The following is a 24,761-nucleotide window of genomic DNA, read 5'->3' as shown; positions in this document are numbered from 1 at the left end:
TCAATATTAAGCTAATAAACTTCCATTATATATACAAGGAAAACCTATGTTATAGGGGTTTCTCTTTTTTTTTCTTAAAGTATTTGTGTTTGACGTTTATCTGAAAAAGTGTGAATAGACTTTGGTTGTTTTCAATTTATGGCGGTTAATATTCTAGCTTAATAATTGAGTATTATTATATATTTAATTTGATTTATTTATTTATAAATAAATCATTGCAATATATGAAAAAAATAATTTAAAATATAAATTTATTAATATATGTAAAAACAGCTTTTCCGGAAAATATTTTCAAGAAATCTACTAAACAACAGAAAATATTTTACACAGATTCATCCAAACACCAGAAAAGTAAATTATTTTCCAGAAATTATTTTCCGGAAAATATTTTACTGGCAAACAAGCGGAGCCTTAATATTTAATTAGTTTTTTCTACCAATAAATATTTAATCAAAATTTTAAATATTATATTTCTAATTACAATTTTTAGCATAAATAATATTTCTTATTTGAATTATTGAGTATAATTAAAATATATTAGCTTATCAATTCAAATATTATAATAGAAAATTTTCAAATGATAATTAAAGCATTTTAACATATTCAACATACAATATATTTTTACTTTATGTAATTAAGGCTGAGTAACATTATTAAAAATAATAATTAATTAACCTAATTAACTTTAATATTAGTTAAGTGATATTTAAGATGTTTAGAATTCTAATTAAGTAATAAATCTATTCATATGAATAAAATTAACACAATTTGTGTTTACCTAAAAAATTAAACTAATAATTGTAAATTACGATTATAATTATCACAATTTTTTTCCTATATTTTATACTTAGAGTTTCATTTAAATAATAACTCTATTTTAAAATTAGCACAACTCCTTTTAACTAATAATTATAATTTAAATTCTAATTATTTTTGAATGTATGATTGCACAACTTCTATTTTGTTTCAACTTTTTAAACTAATAGTTCTAAATTAAATATTATAATTATTTTTAAATGTGAATTTAGTAATATGATTGAATTTAGTAATAGATTTAACTTCTAATTCAATTTTTTCAACCATAATAGTTAAAAGTAGGGTAAACTACAACTTATTAAACTATTAGTAAGTTTACATTTTGGTCACTCAATTTAAAAAAATTATAAAACTGTCACTAAACTATTTTAAAGTTTTTATTTAAGTCACTGGACTATTAAAATTGTTGTTGTACGATCTTCTTTGTTCCCACAACTTGTACCAATCGAAAGCTCTCCTTGCCCTTTTCTTCTATAGTTCAAATTTTTTTCATGAAACAACTTTGAACGTCACAAATCTACGAACCAAAATCCATAGGTTTCTTCTTCGATCTCCAGCACTGACCGGTAGATCGATTTGGATTTAATTTATGTTCTTCTACTTGTTGATTGGTACCAATCCATTATATTAATTTTCAAATCGTCGCTTGGAGCTCACTAGTTGAACTTAAAAAAAAAATTTAATAGCCTAGTGACTTGAATAAAACTTTCAAATAGTTCAGTGACTTGCATGAAAACTTTTGAATAATTCGGTGATTATTTTGTAACTTTTTAAAATTAAATAAACAAAACATAAATTTACTAATAATTTAGTGACTTTTGAGATAATTTACCGTTAAAAGTAAAATACATTCAAAATTTTTAAAACTAAAAAATTAATAAGGCAAACCGGAAATAAAAATGTAAAATAAAGAAAAAGTGCAAAAAACAAAAAACCATAAAAATATAAATGAAAAGGTTAAACTCTACCACAGTCCCTATACTTTGCGAAAGTTATTGATTTAATCTCTCTACTTCAATTTGGTTATATTTAGTCCCTATTCTTTTTAAAATTTAAAATTTTGATCCTTACCATATGGTAATTGTTTTCATTAAGTTCTACTATTTTCAAAATCTGATACACTATGCATATTATAATATGTGTAATGCTATGCCAACTTGTTATTTCTACATATTACTCACTAAAAATCTTGTTGATGGATTAACAACTATCATTCTATGTCAAGATTAAAATTTCAAAATTCGAAAAGCATAAAGACTTAGAATGATCTAATTGGAGAATATAGACCAAATCTATAACTATACATATAGTACTAAGCTAATAATTGAGTTTAACCAAAAGTATGAAATTGCTACTGTATGAGTTAGGATGAAAATTTCAAAATTTGAAAAGTATAGGGATTAAAATTGACCAATTAGAAAAATAAAGTGACTAAATCCATAATATGGGGACTAAATCTATAATTTTCACAAAAATACAGGGCCTAATAGTAAAATTTAACAAAAAAATCAAAGGGCAGAAAAGGAGACGGAGCACGTAAATAAGAATGGAAGTTAGCACGTGGGCGGAATTTAAGTAAGTATTTAGAGCTCATTTTAATTTCATATTTCGCGTCCGTATTCGAAATCGAAAAAAACCACAGACCAGAGTCAGAAGAAAAAAAGAAAAGAAGCGAGGGAGGGAGAAAAATATAAAGGCAAAAGGCCCAAACTATCAAATCTAAAAAAAAAATTCAATTTTTTTCTTTGTTTCTTCCTTGAATCTCTATGAATGCTTGTCAGCTCGGTAATGGTTATCGAGTGTGAGAGTCCATGAGCTTCTGCCTTTTGCTTTTGTAAACAGAAAAAACATAAGAAAAAAAATACGAATTGGAAAATGGCGCAGAAGGTGGAACAGCAGCTCAAGGAGTTGGGATCCAAGCTTCATTCTCCTCCTTCTTCCAAAGACGCTCTTCTCAAGCTCTTAAAGGCACGCATTCTTCTCCTTTTTTCTTAAAAAAGTTCAATTGAATTACTTAATTCGAGTGAGCTTCCTAGTTGCTGTGAGGTTTATTCACGATTAAGTTGTTTTTTCTTTTTTGTGTTTCCTTAGTATTTTAGGTTTTAAAAGGGTATCATGAACCTCTTTTCTATGAATTTGCTTTTCCAGAGGAAGTTAGTTCGTAATTAGATGCGAGTTTCCTGAAATTTGGTTGAATTAGGGTATGTGTACAAGAACTTTGTAAGTTTCCGTATTTGTTTTTTGAAAGTTCAATTGAATTACTTAATTTGAGCGAGCTTCCTAGCCTGTGAGGTTTACTTGCATTTAAGCCTTTTCTTTCCTTAGGATTTTGGGTTTTAATTGGGCGTCATAAACCTCTTTCTTGAAATCGCTTTCTTAGAGGAAGTTAGTTCGTAATTAGATGCGAGGTTCTAGAAATTTGGTTGAATTAGGGTATCTGTACAAGAAACTATGCAAGTTTTAGTCTTTTTTTGAAGTTCAATTGAATTACTTAATTCGAGTGAGCTTCCTAGCTGCTGTGAGGTTTATTCACGGTTAAGTTTTTTGTTTACTTAGGATTTAAAAGGTTAATAGGTTATCACGAACCTCTGTGATGAATTCACTTTGTTAGAGGAAGTTGGATCGTAATGCAAATTTCATGAAAATTGGTTGAATTAGGGTTGTTTTCCAGTTCATAGACGTCTCTCCAACTTACATGTTTTTTCCACAAATGGGCTTCTGACATGTTTATTTCCCATAATTTGGTAGATGATATGATGAATGTTCAGGTCTTGCATTTTTTATTAAAAACTCAATCTATTGTAATATGGTTAGGATGTTCTGTTGTTATTGTGTCAAGTAATTGGATCTCCAAACATGTTTTCTGACAAGCCCATGGTTCCTCAAGGCAGTGAATCAGGCCTAAATCAACAGCAGTGTGCTATGCCTGGAGCCTGGACCGTGCTTGGCATTTTACTTTTCAAGTTTGAATCTGAATTGTGCACAATAATAAGAGCAACGAATGCTGTAAATGAGTGATAAAATGGCACCCATGCATAAGAATGATAAATAACCCGTTCCATAGTTCAAATCTTCAAGTACATTAGTACATCACAAATCTTTGATTTAGGTTGCCCTTCATGGATTGCAACACCCACCCACTATTTTGTATAACAGGGTCCAACAAGCATATCTGGGGCTGGTCTTAGTTTGGAATTTTCATTGTGGTTGGGGTCCTGGGGAAGGCTCTGAGGGGTATTCTGGTACGCGTAATCAACCCCCAAAAGTTTTCCTCTAAGACTCAGAATTATATGGGATTGGCAACAGTAATCAATTTTAGTCATTGTTTTGGTGAAGGCTATATCCTTCAAAAGGGTTATTAAAAGCTAACTGATCTTTAATGATATCAACCCATCTAAGATGTTGTTTCACACTCCCTCTCTCTTTCATTTTTTTTTCTGCTTAGATTGAATCACTTTTCCATACTGGACTATCAGTCTTCAGCTTTTCACATGACTAAACAATCATGTTGCCCTTCCTTTAGTTTACAAATGATTGATTAAGCTTCCACTGGTATGCAAACGCCCAATCTACGAAGAAGTGGTTAGGTTTCTCAAGCAGCAATAACTAGTTTGTAAAGGATTTTTTGTCTTAACCAAGCTTTGTCAAAGTGATTTTATTGAATAGCCATTGCTTTTATTTTTGTAGTACATAATGTTTGGGACCTCTGATGGTGAGTTTATCACTTTGCCAATGAGCTGAAGAGGCATCTTATTATGCATGAAAGAAATGGCAGTTCTTTTATTTTGGTTGACCTTAATATACTGGTGGTTGAGTGGGATCTCTGATGGTGAATTTATTATTTTGCTAATGGGCTGAAGAGGCATCTTGTTATGCATGAGAGAAATACCAATCTTTCATGTTGGTAGGCCAGAATATACCGGTTGTTGAGTGGAAAACTAATATGAATTTTGTCTTTCAGTCAGTTTGAACTATGGATTCTGCATTTTATTTTCCAAAACTGTTTTAAATGCATGACTACCACAGTGGCAAATATGTATTAGTGAGTAATGATGCTGTAAATAAACCACAGCTGCTGCTTACTTGGGAGTATGTGAAAATAGAGTTCCTCTGATTTTGAAGTCTACTATAAGTAAAGACTTGGATCTTATGGGACTGGTCAATTGATTTGTTAGCTTATTATGGTTGTTATATTGCCTTCTGCTGTTGAGTAAAAAATGCACAAATACTTCTATATTTCTTTTTTCTTTCTTCTCTTGTGTTAGGGGTTTGGGTGGGTAAATCCTATGTATGTATATGTATGTGTATTATATATGTATATTTCTGAATCTACCAAATGTTTTAGGTCGATTATAGGTTGCCTATTGAAACTGTGTCACTCATTATCAAATCTAGCCTGTGGCTGTCTTGATTAAACACTTTATACTAATATGTAAAAATTAGAAGCTTCCTTTTACTTAATCCATCCAAATGTTCTCATTATATTGCAAACTTTTTTATATGTTATATTTTATGCTTTTCCTATTTATATTGATAGTTCACCTTTCATTCTTTATCATGTTATTGATGCATATCTGGCATTGGATCTTAGTGACTTGTGGGTATGGTAAAATATACCATTTAATAATGCTTGCATATCTTGTTAGATGCTATTACCTGTGCATTTATGTACTTTATGCCAATCGAAGTCAGGTGTGAACTTTAATGTGGTTGTTCCATGTTTTGTCCTTGAATCTGCAGCAAGCTGCTACATGTCTTTCTGAGCTTGATCAATCTCCTCCATCAACAACAGTGGAATCAATGCAGCCCTTTCTAAATGCAATTGTCAAGCCAGAATTGCTCAAGCATCAAGATAGGGATGCCAAACTTCTAGTTGCAACCTGTATTTGTGAGATAACTCGTATTACTGCTCCAGAAGCGCCATATAACGATGACGTTTTAAAGGTGCATTTCTTTCATGAAGGTTGACTGTTTGTGGTCTGGATTTCTTATGAGTACGGGTGAGCATTCAGTTGGTTTGATGAAAAATTCTGAAAACAGATTAAAATGAATTAACTTATAAAAATGATTGAAACGACCAAGTTAAAATTTTTAACTAAAAAATTGAAACCGACTTGGTTTGGTTGTTTTTAACTATTTAAAAAAAAAGGAAGTTTTATTATTATATAAAAATGATGTATATTATGTTTTATACAATATATTATATAATATCAACGATGTACTTTTTATAATTTTAAATTACTATATATCATATAAAATATATTTAAAATTAAAAATACAAAGGTTGGTTAGTTTGGTCTATTTGGTTATCAATTTTGAAATCCGATAACTGGCTGAACCAACAAATAAATCTATTTTGAAAAGTAATTGATTTTATAACTGAATAAACCTAACAGAATTAACAAAATTTGATAGGTTTAGTCTGTTAAATCTTTTGTAACTGATTAATGCTCACCCTACTTGTAAACTAATAAAATGTCTACTGAACTCCTATGTGATTGATGTGTCATGCTTGCAGGATATATTTCATCTGATTGTTGGTACTTTTAATGGACTGAGTGACACCAATGGTCCATCTTTTGGAAGGAGAGTTGTCATTTTGGAGACTCTTGCGAAATATAGATCATGTGTTGTTATGCTGGATCTTGAGTGTGATGATCTGGTGAATGAAATGTTCAGTACATTTTTTGCTGTTGTCAGGTGTGTTCTATATCCCAGTTTATGTATTTGCTCTTTTCAGCAAGGTGCTTCTATTGAGGGTAACATTTACTCATCACTACTATTTACATAAAATTTTCTGTTGCATGCATATCTGAATGCCTTAATTAACATAGAATGGTAGAAATCTGCTGCTGCTGTTAGTTATATGGAAATCATTCTTAGTGTTTGGCTTCAGTGTGATGGCCAAGTTATGCCTGCAACCCCTTAGTTGTATGCATCTTGACCCTGGAATAATATGTCAAAAAATATACGCCTATCTGTCTTTTGGTTGATTTGGTGTGTTAAAGTTACATTTCCCTTTAAATTGTCTTCACACTGAGAATTTGTGGGAGCCATGCAATGGTGAAAAGTTATCTATAGCTTTTCCAGTTATATTTCATAATTATCTTGGACTAAAGGTATGTGTTTTACTACATATTGCAGAGATGACCATCCTGAAAGTGTTTTAGCATCCATGCTAACAATCATGGTCGTCGTTTTAGAAGAGAGCGAAGATGTTCGAGATGATCTTTTACTTATTATATTGTCTGCTTTAGGTCGCAAGAGAAGTGTAAGAATTTTTTGTTTGCTATCTGCTTTTTCCTTCATGTATTCTGTAGAAGTTATAAATCTTAATTGGAAGGAAATTTACTTCTGGAATCTATAATCTCAGGATGTTACTCCAGCTGCAAGGAGACTTGCTATGAATGTCATAGAGCAGTGCTCAGGAAAACTTGGAGCTGGCATAAAACAATTTCTTATATCATTGATGTCCGGAGATAATCATTTAGTAAATAGTGAATTTGACTACCATGAAGTTATCTATGATGTTTATTGTTGTGCTCCTCAGATACTATCAGGAGTCGTCCCATACCTTACTGGAGAGCTTTTGGTAAGCACATATTAACAATAATTCTTTTCATTTTTGCCAATTTCCTAACCGTTTTAAGATTTTGCTCTTCATGCAAATGCATATTTATTTGTTGTTCTGTGAAAATTTCTATATTCTAAAATAATTCTAATGATGCTTTTGAAGTTGAAATGTTTGTAGTTCTGGACTGTTTGAATTCAACTTTTGTGGTAACGAATGACTTTGTTTTTCTATTGAGGATTTGACAGTTTTAATTCTTATTTTGATAAGTTGTATTCAATGATGATAGAAGTTTCATGAAAATTTCTGAGGTGTCCAAGTTCCAATATCTGCAGACTGATCAATTAGACACTCGTTTGAGAGCTGTGAGATTGGTTGGGGACCTCTTTTCTCTGCCAGGCTCTACTATATGTGAAGCATTTCGGCCAATATTTTCAGAATTTTTGAAAAGGTTGACTGATCGAGTTGTTGATGTTCGAATGTCTGTACTTGAACATGTTAAGAACTGTCTGTTGTCGAATCCCTCCAGATCCGAGGCTGCTGAAATTATCTGTAAGTTTCTTTTGGTCTTCTACATATTCATTTGTGTGGTACTTTGCTGATTTTGATATTGCTCTACGTTTTCTAGCTGCCCTCTGTGATCGGCTGTTAGACTACGATGAAAATGTTCGAAAGCAAGTTGTGGCTGTAATATCTGATGTTGCTTGTCATTCTCTTGCTTCTGTTCCTGTTGAGACTATAAAACTTGTTGCAGAGCGTCTTCGAGACAAATCTGTATGTTCATTTTTCTTGTGTTCATTTGATTGCTTTTGTTACCCATTGTGTATCCAGTGATCATTATCCATGGCATTTAACTCTTTCTTTGATTTGGAAATTACAGCTGCTTGTTAAAAAATTTACTTTGGAAAGGCTGGCTGAGATATTCAAAGTTTACTGTACTAGCTGCACTGTTGGCTCAATCACTACAAATGAATATGATTGGATACCTGGGAAGATTTTTAGGTGTTTCTATGACAAGGATTTTAGGCAAGTCATTTTAGATATCTTGCAGCCGAGGATTACTTTCACGCCTTATCTTTTATTTTTTCTTATTATTTGAAGTTCAATGTCTGGTTAAGTAATAAATTTAGATCTCTGCATTATTAGGAAAGGTGATGCAAGAAGAAATTATATAAATTAGCATCAGAAGTATGCTGTATTTTCTACTCTTCATTAATCTTAATATCTTCAATTGGTGACATTAGAAGAAGTTGAAAATACTTTTTGTATAAGTTGCCTTATCATAATCATTTAGTGTTCTTTTGTGTATGTGCAAGTAGTTATTAGAATGATTAGCAATCCATTAAATTATTTTTATTAGTACCTCAGTGACAATTTTTTTTCCAATTAGTGAAGTTCTTGAAACAATGTGGTGCAAAGTTGAAGCATTTTCTGCTATGACTCCTTGTCGCTGTGTGTCTGGCACAATCATAGGATTTGTAACATGTACATCTGCCCTGCAGGTCAGATACGATCGAGTCTATTTTATGTGGGTTTCTCTTTCCAACTGGGTTCTCAACCAAAGATAAAGTTAAATGTTGGATACGAGTTTTCTCAGGATTCGACAAAATTGAGGTGAAAGCACTTGAGAGGATGCTGGAGCAGAAGCAGAGGTATCTTGTGAATGCTTTGATATATGACCGTTGAGTAGCTTTCCCTTTTCCGTTATGTATTTAATGGATTGTAAACTGATTTCCAGGGGATTTCCTGTCGGATTGCAGGTTACAGCAAGAGATGCAGAGGTATCTCTCTCTAAGGCAGATGCATCAGGTTTGAAGTTCTGAATGATGAAATAGTATCCTAAGGAGCAGAATTTAAACTTCTATGAAATTTGTCAAACTTTAATAACTCATTCTTACTCCCATGCAGGATACTGATTCTCCTGATTTACAGAAGAAAGTTTTGTTTGGCTTCCGAATCATGTCACGCTGTTTTTCTGATCCCGTGAAGGCTGAAGAGAGTTTTCAGATTCTTGATCAGTTGAAAGATGCTAACATATGGAGGATTTTAGTGAATCTACTCGATCCAAATACCAGCTTCCACCAAGCTTCTAGTGGTCGGGTAGGTTTTAAGATATTGATGATACAAATTAAATGGGATTTTGCTGAGAATGTATTTGGATTTTGGACCATTTAAGTAGGGATGATATATCACACCAAAGCCACCTATGGAAAATTGAATATTAGTCATTAAGGGGTCACTAGAAAAGTTTATAGGATTTTCTACCTAGGACATCTAACTAACGGTCTTGAGAGAATAAAATTTAAAGCCAACTAATTAGTTCACCTTGGCTGCTTTTTTTTGTTCAAGTGTCTGTATCAGCTGTTCTGGCCATCCCTTTAGCATCATTGTTATTTATGCTAGGACTGCCATAATATTCCTGGAGTGGCGACAAACTGATGATGCTGTCTGTTATGATCCTCAATATCCTTCTGGTGCTATAATTGCTATCATCACTAATTGACAACAACATTAGTAACCTTGTCATGGCGACCTGCAATGTTCACATCTCCTTAATGTGGCTGGTCACAAAAGGTTATCTCTACCATGGTTGCCTTTTGTATTTTCTCGTAACAGGAAAAAGAAAAAAAAGGAAGAACAAAGAAGTCTACTGCTTCTTCCTCTGGTAAAGGTTTTCAGTAAAGTATAGTGCTGAGCCTCTTGGTTTTAATACTGTGGTTAAGTGGTGGCTTGGCTTCTACCCTAGTTTCTTTTGACAATTGCCTCGACTATTACTTTAATAAAGTCAACCTTATGCAACTTTTGCTGCCACCAAGTAATGATGGCTACCCGTTCTCATATCTTAACTTGTAGTTTATGTTTTTGGCAGCAGTGTATCTTGTAAGTGAACTTGGCTTTGGTTTTAGGGAAAAAATGAATGTGGTGAATGTTTTTACCCATGAGTCTAATTTTGTACTTTTTATTTTTTATTGTACAGTTTATCCATTATATATTTTCTTAATTTGCAGGATGATTTGCTTAAAATACTTGGTGAGAAGCATCGTCTCTACGATTTCCTAAGTACTCTCTCTCTGAAGTGTTCGTATCTACTTTTTAACAAGGAGCATGTTAAAGAAATCTTTCTGGAGGCTACCGTACAGAAGTCTACTGGAAATATACAATACACTCATTCTTGCATGAATATACTTGTGGTAACAATTGATCTTTCTATGAAACTTGTTTTTCTGGGTGTGAGTGAGTGCAATTGTGCATGTTTCTATGGTCTTTCGCTTTTGTGTCTTGTCTTTTCTACTTTTCAGTTACAATGTTATTAAGAGTCTGCAATGTTAGTGTCTTCATATATAGGTCATTTGATGTTGTTTATGTTCTTTTTTCTGTTAGAAACAGATTCATGTGATGTTTTTAAGTTTCTTTTGGTGGCTTTTCAGATTCTGGCTCGCTTTAGTCCATTGCTTCTGGGTGGAGCTGAAGAAGAATTGGTTAAATTTTTGAAAGATGACAATGAAATAATAAAAGAAGGCATTTTGCATGTTTTGGCTAAGGCTGGTGGTACCATTCGAGAACAACTTGCGATGTCATCAAGGTGCAACTTTTGAATGAGAGTTGTCAAGGTTTTGTTCTTCATTCATATTCTTACTTTCCACCTAATGATTGTTTGCAGGTCAATTGATCTTATATTGGAGAGACTCTGTTTAGAAGGAAGTCGAAGACAAGCGAAGTATGCAGTGCATGCACTAGCAGCAATAACTAAGGATGATGGGCTCAAGTCCCTCTCTGTGCTATATAAGGTCACAAAGTACTTCATGCATCATAGTTTAGTTTATATATATGCAAAAATGTGTTAACTGATAAAATCAGGCTTATTTTTATTCACAAGAAATTACACTGATATATATACACATAGTGAGCCTAATGGAAACTCTATACTAAGAAACAAACTAATTCTAGGAGTTGACCCTAAAAATCAGCCTTAAAGTTAGGGATAACAATCATTGAAATATTTACAGAATCCTAGCTAATACACACACAATATTTCCTTATTTAGGAAATTGTAATCTGACATTCCCCCTCAAGCTGGAAGTGGATATCATCCATTCTCAGCTTGCTTACTAGTTTCTGAAAGAACTTCCCAGACAATTCTTTGGTAAGTATATCTGCCAATTGACCATCAGTGGACACAAACGGAGTGCAAATTAAGCCACTGTTAAGCTTTTCTTTTATAAAATGTCTGTCAACCTCAACGTGCTTCGTACGATCATGTTGAACTGGATTATGTGCAATATTGATAGCAGACTTATTATCACAATACAACTTTATTGGACCTTCCCACTTGATCTTCAAATCTCCCAAAATGATTTTCAGCCATAATAGCTCACAAATCCCGAGTGCCATTGCCCTAAATTCAGCTTCTGCACTAGATCTAGCCACAACATTTTGTTTTTTACTCCTCCAAGTCACAAGGTTTCCTCCTAGGAAAGTGTAATAGCCCGAGGTTGATCTTCTATCAACAATAGACCCTGCATAATCTGCATTAGTATAGGCTTCAAGGGTTAACTTCTCCCCTTTCTTAAGTAAATTTCTCTGCCTGGCGTGTCTTTTAAGTACTGTAGAATCTGATACACAGCTCTAAGATGTGATTCTTTGGGGTTGTGCCTGAATTGGCTTACAACACCGACTGTATAGGCAATATTCGGTCTAGTATGTAACAAGTAGATGAGCTTTCCCACAAGTCTTTGATATGAACCTTTATCAACTACTGCATCTTCTAGTGTCATGGGGCTAGACCTTTCGTCTCGCAAACCGTGCGGCCTTAGGCGATCCGTTTGCTCCAAACTTGCCTAAGTCAGCCTTTACGCCCAAAAGTGAGGATTCCTTACAACTCCTCCAAGGCACCAATTTGTATAGCGGAAGCGATTGTGCCAAAAGAAGCTACAAAAGAACAACAGAAAGAGCGCTCGCAAAGTGTTTGAGTAAATGCTCTTAATTCTTATTCACAAAGAATAATGAAACAATTCAGGAGTGAGTACAAATGAGGGGAGGCTCTCTATTTATAGTTGAGCTCCCCCAAAATTGACGGTCAAGATACAATTACATCGACAGATGAGATTTAACCATATCCCTTAATTTTAGGGATTTACAAGATAAGCCTTATCAAATCTAATCTAATCTTTACAAGATAAGATTCCCTCTATCTTCTAAGATTAGTTACCATATCAGCCTGAATCTCTTCGTTATCAGGCCAACTAGGCTTCAATCTGACAGGCTTCTCCAATTGCTCATTGAATCGGGCCAGTTCTTGTGGGCTAAATGATCCCCATCTAAGCAATAGACCTCCATTGGATGCATTTGGTGCGATGGTCACGGGCTTTGAACTGCGGCCCGTGACACTAGTGCATCTCCAAGTCCGTGGTTAACCTCTATGGGCGTCTCTGCTGGTTTGCATCCCAACTTACCCGTCTCGGTCAACAAATCAATTATGTATTTTGGCTGAGATATGAAGATTCCTTCCCAAGAATGTGCCACTTCAATATCAAGAAAATATTTTAACTTACCGAGCTCTTTGACTTCAAATTCTTTTACTAGGCATTTCTTTAAATTCTCCACTCCTTCCAGATCATCACCACTCATCTACATAGACTAATAAAGCAGTCACTCCCCCTGAAGATGAGTGCTTTACAAATAAAGTGTGATCTCCTTGGCTCTATTTATACCCCAACTTGACATTACTTTGGTAAACCTTCCAAACCAAGCTCTTAGAGACTGTTTTAGTCCATACAAAGCCTTTTTTAGTCTGCAAACTACTTGTCCTGTGTTTGGACCGAATCCTGGTGGAACATCTGTATAGACTTCCTCCTCAAGATCACCATGTAAAAAGACGTTTTTGATGTCAAATTGCTGTAATTTTCAGCCTTGATTGGCAGCTAGTGACAAAAACACTCTCACAGTGTTCATCTTTGCAACAGGAGCAAATGCCTCAAGGTAGTCTATTCCGTACATTTGAGTGTACCCTTTAGCAACCAATCTTGCTTTGTATCTCTCCAAAAAACTATCTGACTTATATTTCACTGTGAACACCCATCGACATCCCATTGGTTTCTTTCCTCTCGGTAATTTCACCAAGTCCCATGTCTTATTTTTTTAAGGGCTTCCATTTCAACCTTCATGGAATTTTTCCAAATCTCATCATCTAATGCCTAGGATACAATTTTGGGAATGAAGATGGAATTTAGGCTAGTAAGGAAGGCTTTGTGCTTATGGGACAAATTTTCGTAAGACATGAATAAGTACAAGGGATGTCTTGTACAGGCTATAGTCCCTTTTCTAATAGCAATGGGTAAATCATAGTCTCTTTGATCTGAATTTTCAGTAGTTTTAGTATTAGTATTCAAAGTAGGTTTAGCAATTACCTCGGATTGTATAGTAGCAGGTTGTATAGAAGAAGATGATTGAACTTGCACCGGTGGCTTCTTCCTTGAGTAAACCAGTAAAGAACAAGTAGTGTCCTGAATCCCTTCTTGTGATTTGGGTGTATTAGGCTCTGTTTCGGGTTGCATAGTTTCGAGTTCGGCAGGCTGGTTGGCAGGCAAGGACTGAGTGTTTGGTTGGGCAGGAGCTGGAAAATCAAGGAGAAAGAATTCTCTGTCCTTATCTTCTATGAATGAGATCTCCCCCCGAACATAAGGACTAGTAAAGTAATTCTCTTGTTCTGCAAAAGTAACATCAGCTGATACATAATGTTTTTTTTGTGGCTGGATGATAGCATTTGTACTCCTTTTGAGTGGAAGAATAACCGAGAAAGTCACATTTGACAGCTCGTGGATCAAGTTTTCCCCTGTTTTGAGAATGTACATGTACAAAGGCAACATAACCAAATATTTTGGGAGTAAGGTTATTTGAAGTATTGAATTTAGAAAAGAATTTTGCTAGAACTTGCATAGGACTTTGAGATTCAAGAACTTTTGTAGGCAATCTATTTATCATATGAGTAGCAGTTAAAACAACCTCCCCCAGTATTGTTTAGGGACATTTTTTTGGAACAAGAGGGCTCTTATAATAGCTAAAATGTGACCATTCATTCTTTCGGCAACACCATTTTGTTGGGGTGTGCTAACACAAGATGACTCATGTATAATGCCTCTTTCTTGGAAATATGGTGAGAGAAATTGATTGAAATAGTCCTAGGCATTGTTTGACCTAAACCTTTTTATTTCAGCACCAAAATGTGTTTTGATTATATTGTAAAAGATTGGAAAGATAGACCTTACATCAGATTTCTGTTTTAAAAGGAATATCCAAGACACACGGGTACAATCATCAATAAATGATACAAACCACCGAGCCCTAGAATGTTTGAAATAGTGGATGGTCCCCAAACATCATTATAAATAAGAGTAAAAGGAGCGGATGTTCTTTTATTGCTTACCGGAAAAGAGGTATGTTTATGTTTTGCAAGTTCATAGACATCACAATGGAAATTTTCAATAGTTAACCCTTTGAACAATGAAGGAAACGTAACTTTAAGGACTCTAAATGATGGATGACCAAGGTTGAGGTGATGGAGCCCAATTTGGTCTTTATTGGTTTTAACAGATTCTGAGATGAATGATAAAGGTGAGGAATTCAGAGCACTAACTTGTCGACTGGATTCTTCAAGATAGTATAAGCCATTTACTTCCTTAGCATGTTCAATCATCCTCCTCGTATTCTGTTCTTGAAAAACACATCGATTGGGATAGAAAATCACACTATAATTAGAGTCTTTGGTAATTTATTGGATGGATAGAAGATTGGTAAACATTTTTGGAACATGGAGGACATTTCTAAGAGTAAGAGTTTTGTTTATAACAATATCACCCTGACCATCCACTGTGATCACAGAACCATCAGCTACTGTTATCTTTCTATTACTAGGGCAAGGTGTATATGAAACAAATTTTTGTGGGTAATGGGTCATGTGGTCTGTAGCTCCTGAGCCAATGACACAAGAACTTTTGGTGGGTATATCCGAGACTTTAGAATCTTGAGAAAAGGATATACCTGAAAAAGCCAAACTACAAGTATTTGTTGAAGAAGATTTTTCCAATGATCCCAGCAGATTCTTCAACTTCTCAATTTCTTCTTTATTGAACTCAACAGATGATTCTTGAGAATTTCCTTTTCCAGCCAATTGTCTTGCTGTACGTGCTTGCCCTTGTCCCTTTGGTTGTCCACTTTTTTCTGACAAATTTTTGTTTGTTGTCTGTGGCTTCCCATGGAGTTTCCAGCATCTTTTTTTAGTGTGACGGGGTTTTTTGCAAAAGGTGCACTATAAGGAATCCCTGTTAATAGGCCTTGTAAGTTCTGTCTGGCGACTATCTTTGCTAGTTAGCTGCTCTAGGCCAAATCTCCTCTCATTTACTTCTTTTGTAACCAAGGCTGAACTATCCACCTGACTATTCTCAACCATAACTCATCTTCTTCCTTCCTCAGCACGAACAATCGCAATTGTCTCATTTAGTGATGGTAGAACCTCTTTTCCAAGTATTTGAACTCTTACTGCATCAAACTCAACATTTAATTCAGCAAGAAAATCATAAATTTGATCCTTTTCAACGAACCTTTTCAGGAGTGCTGCATCTTCACTGCACTTCATTTGAATGCATTGGTAGTGATCCATCTCTTGCCATAAGCTTTGCGACAGATTTGAATACTCCGTTATTGACAGACTTCTTTGCTTGGTAGATGAAATCTTAGTCTTGATTTCATAAATTTGGGCAGCATCTCGAACTTTAGAATAAGTCTGCTTCACAGCTTCCTATTTTTTTGGCTGTGTTAAGAAATATGCATGTATCACTGATTTCTGGCATCATAAGAGTTCCATAACCAAGACATTACCATAGAGTCTTGTTCATCCCAAGCATCAAACTTAGGATCTCCTCTTTTAGGTCCAGTTCCGAGTAGGTGACTTAACTTTCCTCTTCCCTTCAAGAACGTACGAACCAGTTGAGACCGCTTCAGGTAATTCTTTCCATTTAACCTGTAGGCTGCTTGGATGTTTTGCAACTCACTTGTTGGGTTTGAGTTGTTCACAGAGACTTCTGAGATATCCCTAGTGTTGTTGGTTTTGACAGTTTCAGCCATGTTTCTTTTGAACAAATTCTACAGTCTTGAGGGTTGATCGAGAATGAGAAGAAGTTGCCAGACAAAGAATAAAAAAAAAATCTCAGAAATTGAGCTAAAAAAAGGGCTCTGATACCATAATAAAATCAGGCTTATTTTTATTCACAAGAAATTACACTGATATATATACACATAGTGAGCCTAATAGGAAACTCTATTCTAGGAAACAGACTAATTCTAGGAATGTTGACCCTAAAAAACAGCCTTAAATTTAGGGATAACAATCATTGAAATATTTACAGAATCGTAGCTAATACACACAATATTCCTTATTCAGGAAACTGTAATCTGACATTAGCTTTAAAAATAAATTGTATAAATAGTTTCTTTATATATTTGCCTAACATGCAACGTCTTTATTCAATTTGCAGAGGCTTGTGGACATGCTGGAGGAAAAAACGCATTTGCCAGCTGTGCTACAGTCTTTGGGATGTATAGCTCAGATTGCGATGCCTGTTTTTGAAACTAGAGAGAGTGATATTGAAGAATTTATTAAAAGCAAAATTCTGAGATGCAGTAATGTATGTCTTGTGAGATATTTTTATTCTTCTATTATTTTCTGTATGTAACTCATGTATTGTTGCTCATCCGTAAGCCTTCTTTATTACTTCAGAAAGCAGATACCAGTGCAAAAGAATGTTGGGATGACAAAAGCGAACTTTGTCTGTTGAAGGTTGTGGATTGTTGTAAAATTTTTTTGTTATTATTATTATTTCCATTTAAGATTAAAGCAAATTCATATTATCAGTATCTCACAGAAACTAAGTTCAGGTTTCTGTTTTCTCATTTTGTAGCCTTTTCTTCTTATTAAAATTTTTATGATGGGTCTCTCCTCCCGCAACTTTTTCATGCCACAGGTATTTGGGTTAAAGACATTGGTCAAAAGCTATTTGCCTGTTAAAGATGCTCATCTTCGTCTGGGTATCTCTAATCTTCTAGAACTCCTTAGAAACATACTTTCTTTCGGTGAAATATCAAAAGAGATAGAATCAAGGTACTGTAGCTGACATTGGCAGATTTCTTTCTTTTTAATATTTTATGTCGCCATCAAATGTCTTTGTGATCTTGCCCAATTGGTTAGAATATGATGCTTGTTGAAGCAAATTTCATGCACAAGTGTTTTCTGTCTTACAGTTCAGTTGATATGGCCCATTTACGGCTTGCTGCGGCCAAGGCAGTTCTTCGTCTGTCACGGTACTGGGATCATAAGATTCCTCTTGATGTCTTCCAGTTAACCTTGAGGACCCCTGAGGTGAAGTCATTTGTGAAATATAAATTATCCCTCCTGTTTTCTTTAAACCTTTCTTGTTCACATTTTTTTCTTTTATATTCTTTTCTGGTCTTGTAGATGATCTCTTTCCCTCAGGCTGGGAAACTGTTCCTCAGAAAACTTCATCAATATATAAAGGATCGGCTCTTGGATGCAAAATATGCTTGTGCTTTCTTATTTAACATAACTGGATCCAAATTGCTTGACGAGGAGGTTTTCATGCTGAACTTGAAAATTTTTAGTGTAGTTCTGTTTCCAATTTGCTTTGTGGTTTCATTGTGGCAAATTTGTGAAGTTTTCTGTTAATTTCCGTTGTGCTTGAAATAACAGGAAAAACAGAATTTAGCCGACATCTTTCAAATGTATCAGCAGGCTAAAGCACGTCTGGTTTCTGTACAATCTGATTCAAATTCCTCAACGGCATATCCAGAATACATCCTGCCTTATTTGGTCCATGTTCTTGCTCATCATTCATGTCCCAACACAGATGAATGCAAGGATGTTAAAGCATTTGAGCTAATATACCGGTATATGGATTTTCTTTTGTCTTTCTTGAATATGCTCTGAATATAAGCTCAGATGTTATGGTTTAAGTGGTGTTATCTTACACCAGTTAAGTTTGGTGGTTTATTTGGCTTTGTGTTGAAATGAGGCATCTTCAACAGACAAATCTAACTTTGAACCAATTGATAACGAAGAACTTGATATCAGTACCAGCCAAAGGGATCCCTATTTAGCTAATTGGCAACAGTTTGAAGCCCAACATTAATATAAGGTCATAGAAAACCTCAAATTTATTTGCTGTGGTTGTAGACTTTTGAATTGAGCTAACAAGATCAAAAAAAGGCAACCGACATTTTATATCTATATTTTGATGGATTAGCCGACTTTATATTGCTCATTGCTGTGAATCATCAATACTAAAATTTATCTTTTGTCAGTTGCTGCTGTTTAGTTGAACTTTTGTTATTGTTTTTCATCACTGCAATTTAGAATCATAAATTTTACATTGAAGAGGTTGGACTGTTCTTAAATGATTGGATTTTTGCTCTAGGTTGAAGAATTACTTGGTAATTTGTATCTATTCAGAGTTTTTATACATTGAACTTGCCTTTTCTGTAATTTTCAGGCAGTTGTTTGTGGCTATTTCTATGTTGGTGAATAGAGATGAAGATACAAAGTCAGAAGTCGGAGTCAACAAGGAGAAGCAGAGCATTTCTGTGATATTTTCTATCTTTAAGAGTATCAAGTGTTCTGAAGACAATGTTGATGCAACAAAATCAGAGGTTCAATGAGATGCTTAATTTTGTATAATACTTACTATTATCCTGTTATTATTCTATAGTATAACGAGTTGATAGGCTAGAATTCACAAGTCTCTCCTGATATTGAGAAAAGTAGAGCCCCCTCTTAGGGGGAAAAAGAGAAGAAAAAAGAACAGAATCTAATTTGAATAATGTCGACTTTTTTCAGAATTCACATGCTATCTGTGACCTTGGACTTTCCATCATGAAACGCCTGGCTTATAAGGAGGAGGATTTGCAAGGGCTTATGCAGTCTGTTTCTCTGCCTCCTCTCTTGTACAAACCATATGAAAGAAAAGAAGGTGAAGGTTCACAGGTAAGACTTCAAACGTATTTGTCTTATTTTCTTGCATTTTTGCTGCTTCCTCAAACAGGAATATGCAGTGTCAGACTATCTGAAGCTCTCTCACTGCAATTGGCAGTGACAGGAAAAACTGTGCCTGTGGGGCTTTTACATGTATAATTATTAACTTGAGACACTGGACTTATTAAGCAATGTATTAAGATCCAGATTTATATGCAGTTAACCTGATTGCAAATAACATGAATCCAGTGCAAAAAAAGTTTTATGCTTCAACCATGTGATTATATGGTGCCAGTGACATTTATTTGGTTCATTATTTGCTGTATATTTCCACTATTTGTACAAAATTGTTATTATGCTCTTGCATGTTTTTGACAGGCTGGTGAAAGGAGGACATGGTTAGCTGATGAGACTGTCCTATCTCACTTTGAATCTCTAAAGTTGGAATCTGATGGAATGGTATAATATGCTCCCTTTCTTTCATGTATAGGGTAGTATGTGGTGTATTTGGTGTTTCATTGTTCATTAACCTTTCTGCTCCTCTGTTGTTCGTGTTAGGTTCAGCAAGAGATTTCTGAGGGTGAGGCTCTGAAAGACAGTGAAATAGAAGGAAATGACATGCCTCTTAGAAAAATGATTAAGCTACTAAAATCTAAAGGAGCCGAGGATGGAAAGGCAAAAAGGAAAAAATCTCTCTTAGCAGAAGCAAAAGATGCTAAAAATGATACTGATATTTTGAAAATGGCAGGGGAAATAAATTTGAGCAGTCGAGAAATGTCCAGTAAGTTTGAATCAAGCAACGGTCATAATCATTCTCCTACCAAGAAAGAAAAATTGGGGCAGGAGCATCAGAAAGGTAAAAAGAGAAAAACCAGTGGTGCAGCTTCTGTCCAAGTGCCTAAACACAGTAGGTCATTTTCTGCTTATACTGCTTTCAAAATTTCAAAAAGTGTTACTAAGGTCCCTTCAAGAGATTCTGGAGATGACTGGCATGAAGCTAAAGATGCCTCATTTCAATCTACTGAAATGGACATGGACAAAATTCACGACTCAAAAGATCAACTGCGTACACAAAAAACATTTAATAAGAACAATGGGTCAGATTATTTGGTGTCATGTATTCGGAAGAAAAGAAGCATCTCCTCGAAAGGTGAAGGCAAAGGCTATGATTGGGGTCATAGTGATGTGTCAGATGAAGATGATGATGAAAATCTGGAGGTATGTTTCTCTTGTTGGTTGATTTTGCTGAAAAGGATTCTACATTTAATGTTCTCATGGTTGTCACTGTTTTAATATCTGTTTTGCATCTCATTCAGAAGTCTGCAGCTGGATCTAGAGTCAAGTCTAAGAGGAGCATTGCAGGATTAGCAAAGGTCTTTGTTTTCACCTCTTTAATTAACAATAGGTCTTTCTAATTGCTGTTGTATGAATAATGCAAAGTGGAAAATGCGATTGTCTTCACTGTAAGTGAGGACTGAGGATGAGAATTTGAATCCCTAGCATGTCTCTGTAATTCCCACCCACCTGCCCCCCTTTTCTTCTTTTAATGTTGAGCGTTTTGTTCATTATCTGGTCTTTGTTTTTTTCCCTTGTTCAGTGCACAACAAAGGAAGATGGAATTGATATTGCAGACTTGATTGGTTACAGAATAAAAGTATGGTGGCCCATGGATAAGAAGTGAGTCCCCAAAACTTTCGCTATTCCATGCATTTTAGTCCAAAGTATTATTGTGAAAATTTCTGTGAAACAAATTGATTCTCAGTCTCAATCTCCAATGTTATTCCCACTTTATGCATGTTTCGTGTGTTTGGGAGTTTACACGAGGCTTCATTTTGTTATGCTTTATGGTTATGAAAATGAGTCTGGGCTATTTGGTGCGTTTCAATTTTCTCCTTTTTTGAGTTTGCAAATGCATCCTCTTTCTAGTTGTTTTACTGACAGCCTAAATTCTATTTGAAGCAGCGTTCTGGTCTCGTGGCAGGTTAAGGTTTTAATTTCATTTCTTTTATTGTACTTGCATCATTGTGCTTATCTGGCCTGTCAACTTGACTGTTTCCTTGTGAGTTTTAATTATATGGTCTGCATGATTGTATTTGTCGAGTTTCATGTTCCATTCAAATGCAGTCCACATTGTTACATGTGTTAGCATTATTCAATTTGAACTGGTCTAATCAGTGATTTGAGGTATGCAAGTAGGCATGCCCATGTCTTAGTGCTAGACAACAAAAGCACCTCAAACCCTTTAGGGCAAGATGCATTTTAATCAAGTGCTGAAGTGCATGCTTGATGTGCGTAGCCACATTTTTTTTGTAGCGGTAGCCGATAGGCATGTAAGGCCATCTAATTGAAGTTCTCTTTGGCTTCTACTTTGATTATTGATTATTCAGCAACATTCATTGGACCATAGGGAAATATAGATATTGACTAAAAGAATTGCATGTTTTGTAGATAAATTTGACCACTTTTTGGAGTACATATATCACCATAATTACATATGTAGGCACAAATGCAAAAACACACTTATAGACGTATTGCTCCCTGCTTCACTTAGGTGCATGCTTTTTTCGCACATTATGCCCGAGAAAATGTAAGGGGTTCTAGCGCCAACAGTGTTCCTGGCACTCTTGACAACATTGGGTGTAGTAATATCATTTTTGCATGACATCAGTCTAAATGACTATGCTTGTACAGAGATGTAGACTATCTTTCCTCTTGTTTGAACCTATTAAGGTTTTAATTTTGTTTAAAGAAGAAGGATCCAGTTATGAAGGTACTCTACTGATTTTATCTTGCTGCACATGACAGGTTTTATGAAGGTACCGTCAAGTCTTATGACCCTATAAAAAGGAAGCATGTTGTAAGCTACACCTTCCTTCTTGAATGACTCTATGTGCACATTTGTACCACATGGAACCAAATATTAATCATATATCTGAATATATGTGTTCTTTTTAGGTATTATACGATGATGGAGATGTGGAAGTACTCCGTTTGGAAAGAGAGCGCTGGGAGCTTGTTAATGCAGGCTGCAAGTCTGTAAAGGTTAAGACTTAACGTTTTTCATTTTCTCTCAAGCTAAAATCAGTTACTTTTCATTTGAGCGTAACTCTCTTCCACTTGCACTTTTTTATAGAAGGCAAAGTCACCAAAAGGCAGCAAGGGCCCTTTGAAGGAAAGGTATGTTCTAGCAACTAATGCAGTATTAGATAATTCCCTTGGTGTGTAGGTGTGTGTGTTTCATTTCCACTTGATTAAAAAATATAAATAAATAACAAGAAGAAAGGAAGGAAGAAAGAAAGAAGGAAAAAAGATAGGCTACTTATATATGGAGAGAATTTCTTGTCTACGTTAATTGCATTTTGTTTGAGGATGATTTGTTCTCACATTTAGCAATTAACACTTGTTACTTCATAACTTAATTGCTTTACTGTTTACAGGTCTCCTGGGCAGAAAAGTAAGAGTTTAGGTGGTTCACGTCAGAATAAGAGTTCAGTAAAGATGTGAGTACCAGAATCCAATATGAAGCTATTTTCCTTTCATTTAATTATGAACTTAATTTGATATCGGGTATGCAGGGTTCAGAGGAAAAGAACTCCAAAGAGAAACTTGAAGCATACTCAAAAGAGCACATTGAAAAGCAATGCTGATGATGAAGAGGCAGCTGACCTGTCAAAATCCACTGCTGCTCTTAAGAATCATAAGATGAACTCAGGTATTGTTAGTGATTTTCGTAATCTAGTCTGCTTTGATTCTGCAGAATATGCATTGAATTTCTCTAGGAAGTTAGCCTGCTTTATTATCTTCTTCTAGAACTGTGATGTTACCAGATTAAATGTCATGTATTTAGATTGAGTTTTGCTCCATGAACTTTTTTTTAATGGTCCAAAAGCAACATCAATTCTGGTAACATGTTGAAAACTTCAGGAACAAATTGTAAGATGGTGGATCCTTATTTCTCTTTCCCCTTTCATTGGTTTCTTTGAATATGTATTGCTGTCGTTTTCCTAGATCAATCGGAAGGAGAGGACACTGAAATGGGGGATGAGAACCTAACAGATAGGGAAGAATCTGATAAAGAAGTGGGTTCAGTTTCCCAGGAGAGGTGTTCAGAGGATACAAAGGGAAGCCCAAACCATAGTGAGGAGGCACATGAAGTAAAATCTGATGCTGATAGCTATCTTTCTGAAGAGGCAGATAGCATTTCGAAAAATGCTGAAAAGGAGGATGAAGAAGAGAAAGCAGCTAATGAATTAGCAAGTGAAGTCTCAAGAGAAAGAGATCCTACTGCTAGTAAAGCAACTGAACGTGAAGTCAAAGAGACTGAAGAAAGTGACCAAATTGAGACCAAATCTCGAGTTTCAAAGAAATCCTCGAAAGGATTGATGTCATCTTCAGTAGATGTGGATTCCGGGATTTCTGATGATGAGCCCCTTGTAATTACTTCTACCGATTGCTTTTTCTTTGAAAAATATAAATATTTTAAGTTTGTTGAATGTTTTCGTTTTGGGGTTGAAATGCAGTGTAAGTGGAAGCTTAAAGTTGGGAAATCAGGTTCTAAGAAGCCAGTGCAGTAGGCAAATGCAAAGTGCAGAGAAGAAAGGTAACAGTGGGCATCTATCTGACTCTATGTAAACAAACACATATATATGGAAATAAATGTATGACTAACTCTAGAGTCTAGACTAGAGAATGTTACTGTATTATTTAATGACAGTGTTAGGGAGAAGTGAAATGAAATGAAATGTTAGTGGTTGGCACTTGGCACACACACACAGAGTTGGGATAAAGATTTTGGATGGATGGGATGGTGTAGGAGACTCGGGCTGGGGATCTGAGAGATCTTCAAATGAAATCTAGCCTTAGACATATATGGATAGATAATAGGTTTCATTATGTGTACAGCTACTTATATTTTGGGGATAGCTTTATTTTGTTTATTTCATACAACACCTAAACAAAACAATCCATATCGCATTCATCATCGTCGTCATCATCACCATCATCATCATCATTATTATTATTATTATTATTATTATTATTAATTCCATTTGTAGATAAACATGTTAATTTGTTAGCATTAGAAATTATTATTCTCACTATTTTAATGTAGGAATTTTGTCCTTGTAATTTATGAAAACCGAGAAGTTAGATCATTTGTTGACTAACATGTTAATTTGAGTTGTTTTTGCTAATTTGTTAATTTTTCTTAATTTTTTGCATCTAAATTGTTGAAGTAGTAATTATAAGTTATTCAATTGAATCACTTTTCAATTTTCATAAAGTACAAAAATCAAATTATGAAAATTAAAGGATTAATTTTCAGATCAAAGTTATTAT

The 24,761-nt window shown here is 34.8% G+C and overlaps 1 protein-coding gene across 3 annotated transcripts; it reads left to right on the top strand.

The window, feature by feature from the left end:
* Window positions 1–2,428: 2,428 nt before the first annotated feature.
* Window positions 2,429–24,317, top strand: LOC107891828 (sister chromatid cohesion protein PDS5 homolog A). Of its 3 annotated transcripts, none has more exons than XM_041100349.1 (33): window positions 2,429–2,784; window positions 5,557–5,760; window positions 6,335–6,516; window positions 6,961–7,087; window positions 7,190–7,408; window positions 7,723–7,939; window positions 8,016–8,161; window positions 8,268–8,413; window positions 8,890–9,039; window positions 9,148–9,196; window positions 9,296–9,487; window positions 10,396–10,578; window positions 10,816–10,970; window positions 11,049–11,175; window positions 16,918–17,067; window positions 17,160–17,219; window positions 17,404–17,540; window positions 17,681–17,798; window positions 17,895–18,029; window positions 18,147–18,343; window positions 18,946–19,102; window positions 19,290–19,436; window positions 19,803–19,883; window positions 19,983–20,642; window positions 20,741–20,797; window positions 21,022–21,101; window positions 22,230–22,281; window positions 22,380–22,466; window positions 22,558–22,601; window positions 22,862–22,924; window positions 23,000–23,136; window positions 23,433–23,857; window positions 23,945–24,317. In XM_041100349.1, exons 1-33 carry the CDS (start codon window positions 2,692–2,694, stop codon window positions 23,996–23,998), a joined length of 5,031 nt encoding a protein of 1,676 aa, XP_040956283.1. In that variant the 5' UTR covers window positions 2,429–2,691; the 3' UTR covers window positions 23,999–24,317. The 3 variants fall into 3 exon arrangements, with proteins under 3 accessions (XP_040956283.1, XP_040956284.1, XP_040956285.1); XM_041100350.1 differs by having other exon boundaries at window positions 2,457–2,784; window positions 19,989–20,642; XM_041100351.1 differs by lacking the exon at window positions 2,429–2,784 and having other exon boundaries at window positions 5,697–5,816.
* The last annotated feature ends 444 nt before the right edge of the window (window positions 24,318–24,761 follow it).

The sequence above is a fragment of the Gossypium hirsutum genome, chromosome D09 (genome assembly GCF_007990345.1).
Source record: "Gossypium hirsutum isolate 1008001.06 chromosome D09, Gossypium_hirsutum_v2.1, whole genome shotgun sequence".
NCBI lineage: Eukaryota > Viridiplantae > Streptophyta > Magnoliopsida > Malvales > Malvaceae > Gossypium > Gossypium hirsutum.
This window is presented reverse-complemented; position numbering and strand designations above follow the sequence as displayed.

Coding starts and splice junctions, on each gene's coding strand:
- LOC107891828 (XM_041100349.1), top strand. CDS start 2,692: ATGGCGCAGAAGGTGGAACAGCAGCTCAAGGAGTTGGGATCCAAGCTT. Junction 19,884..19,982: donor AGTTGGAATCTGATGGAATG/GTATAATATGCT, acceptor TGTTCGTGTTAG/GTTCAGCAAGAGATTTCTGA. Junction 22,467..22,557: donor CAGGCTGCAAGTCTGTAAAG/GTTAAGACTTAA, acceptor ACTTTTTTATAG/AAGGCAAAGTCACCAAAAGG.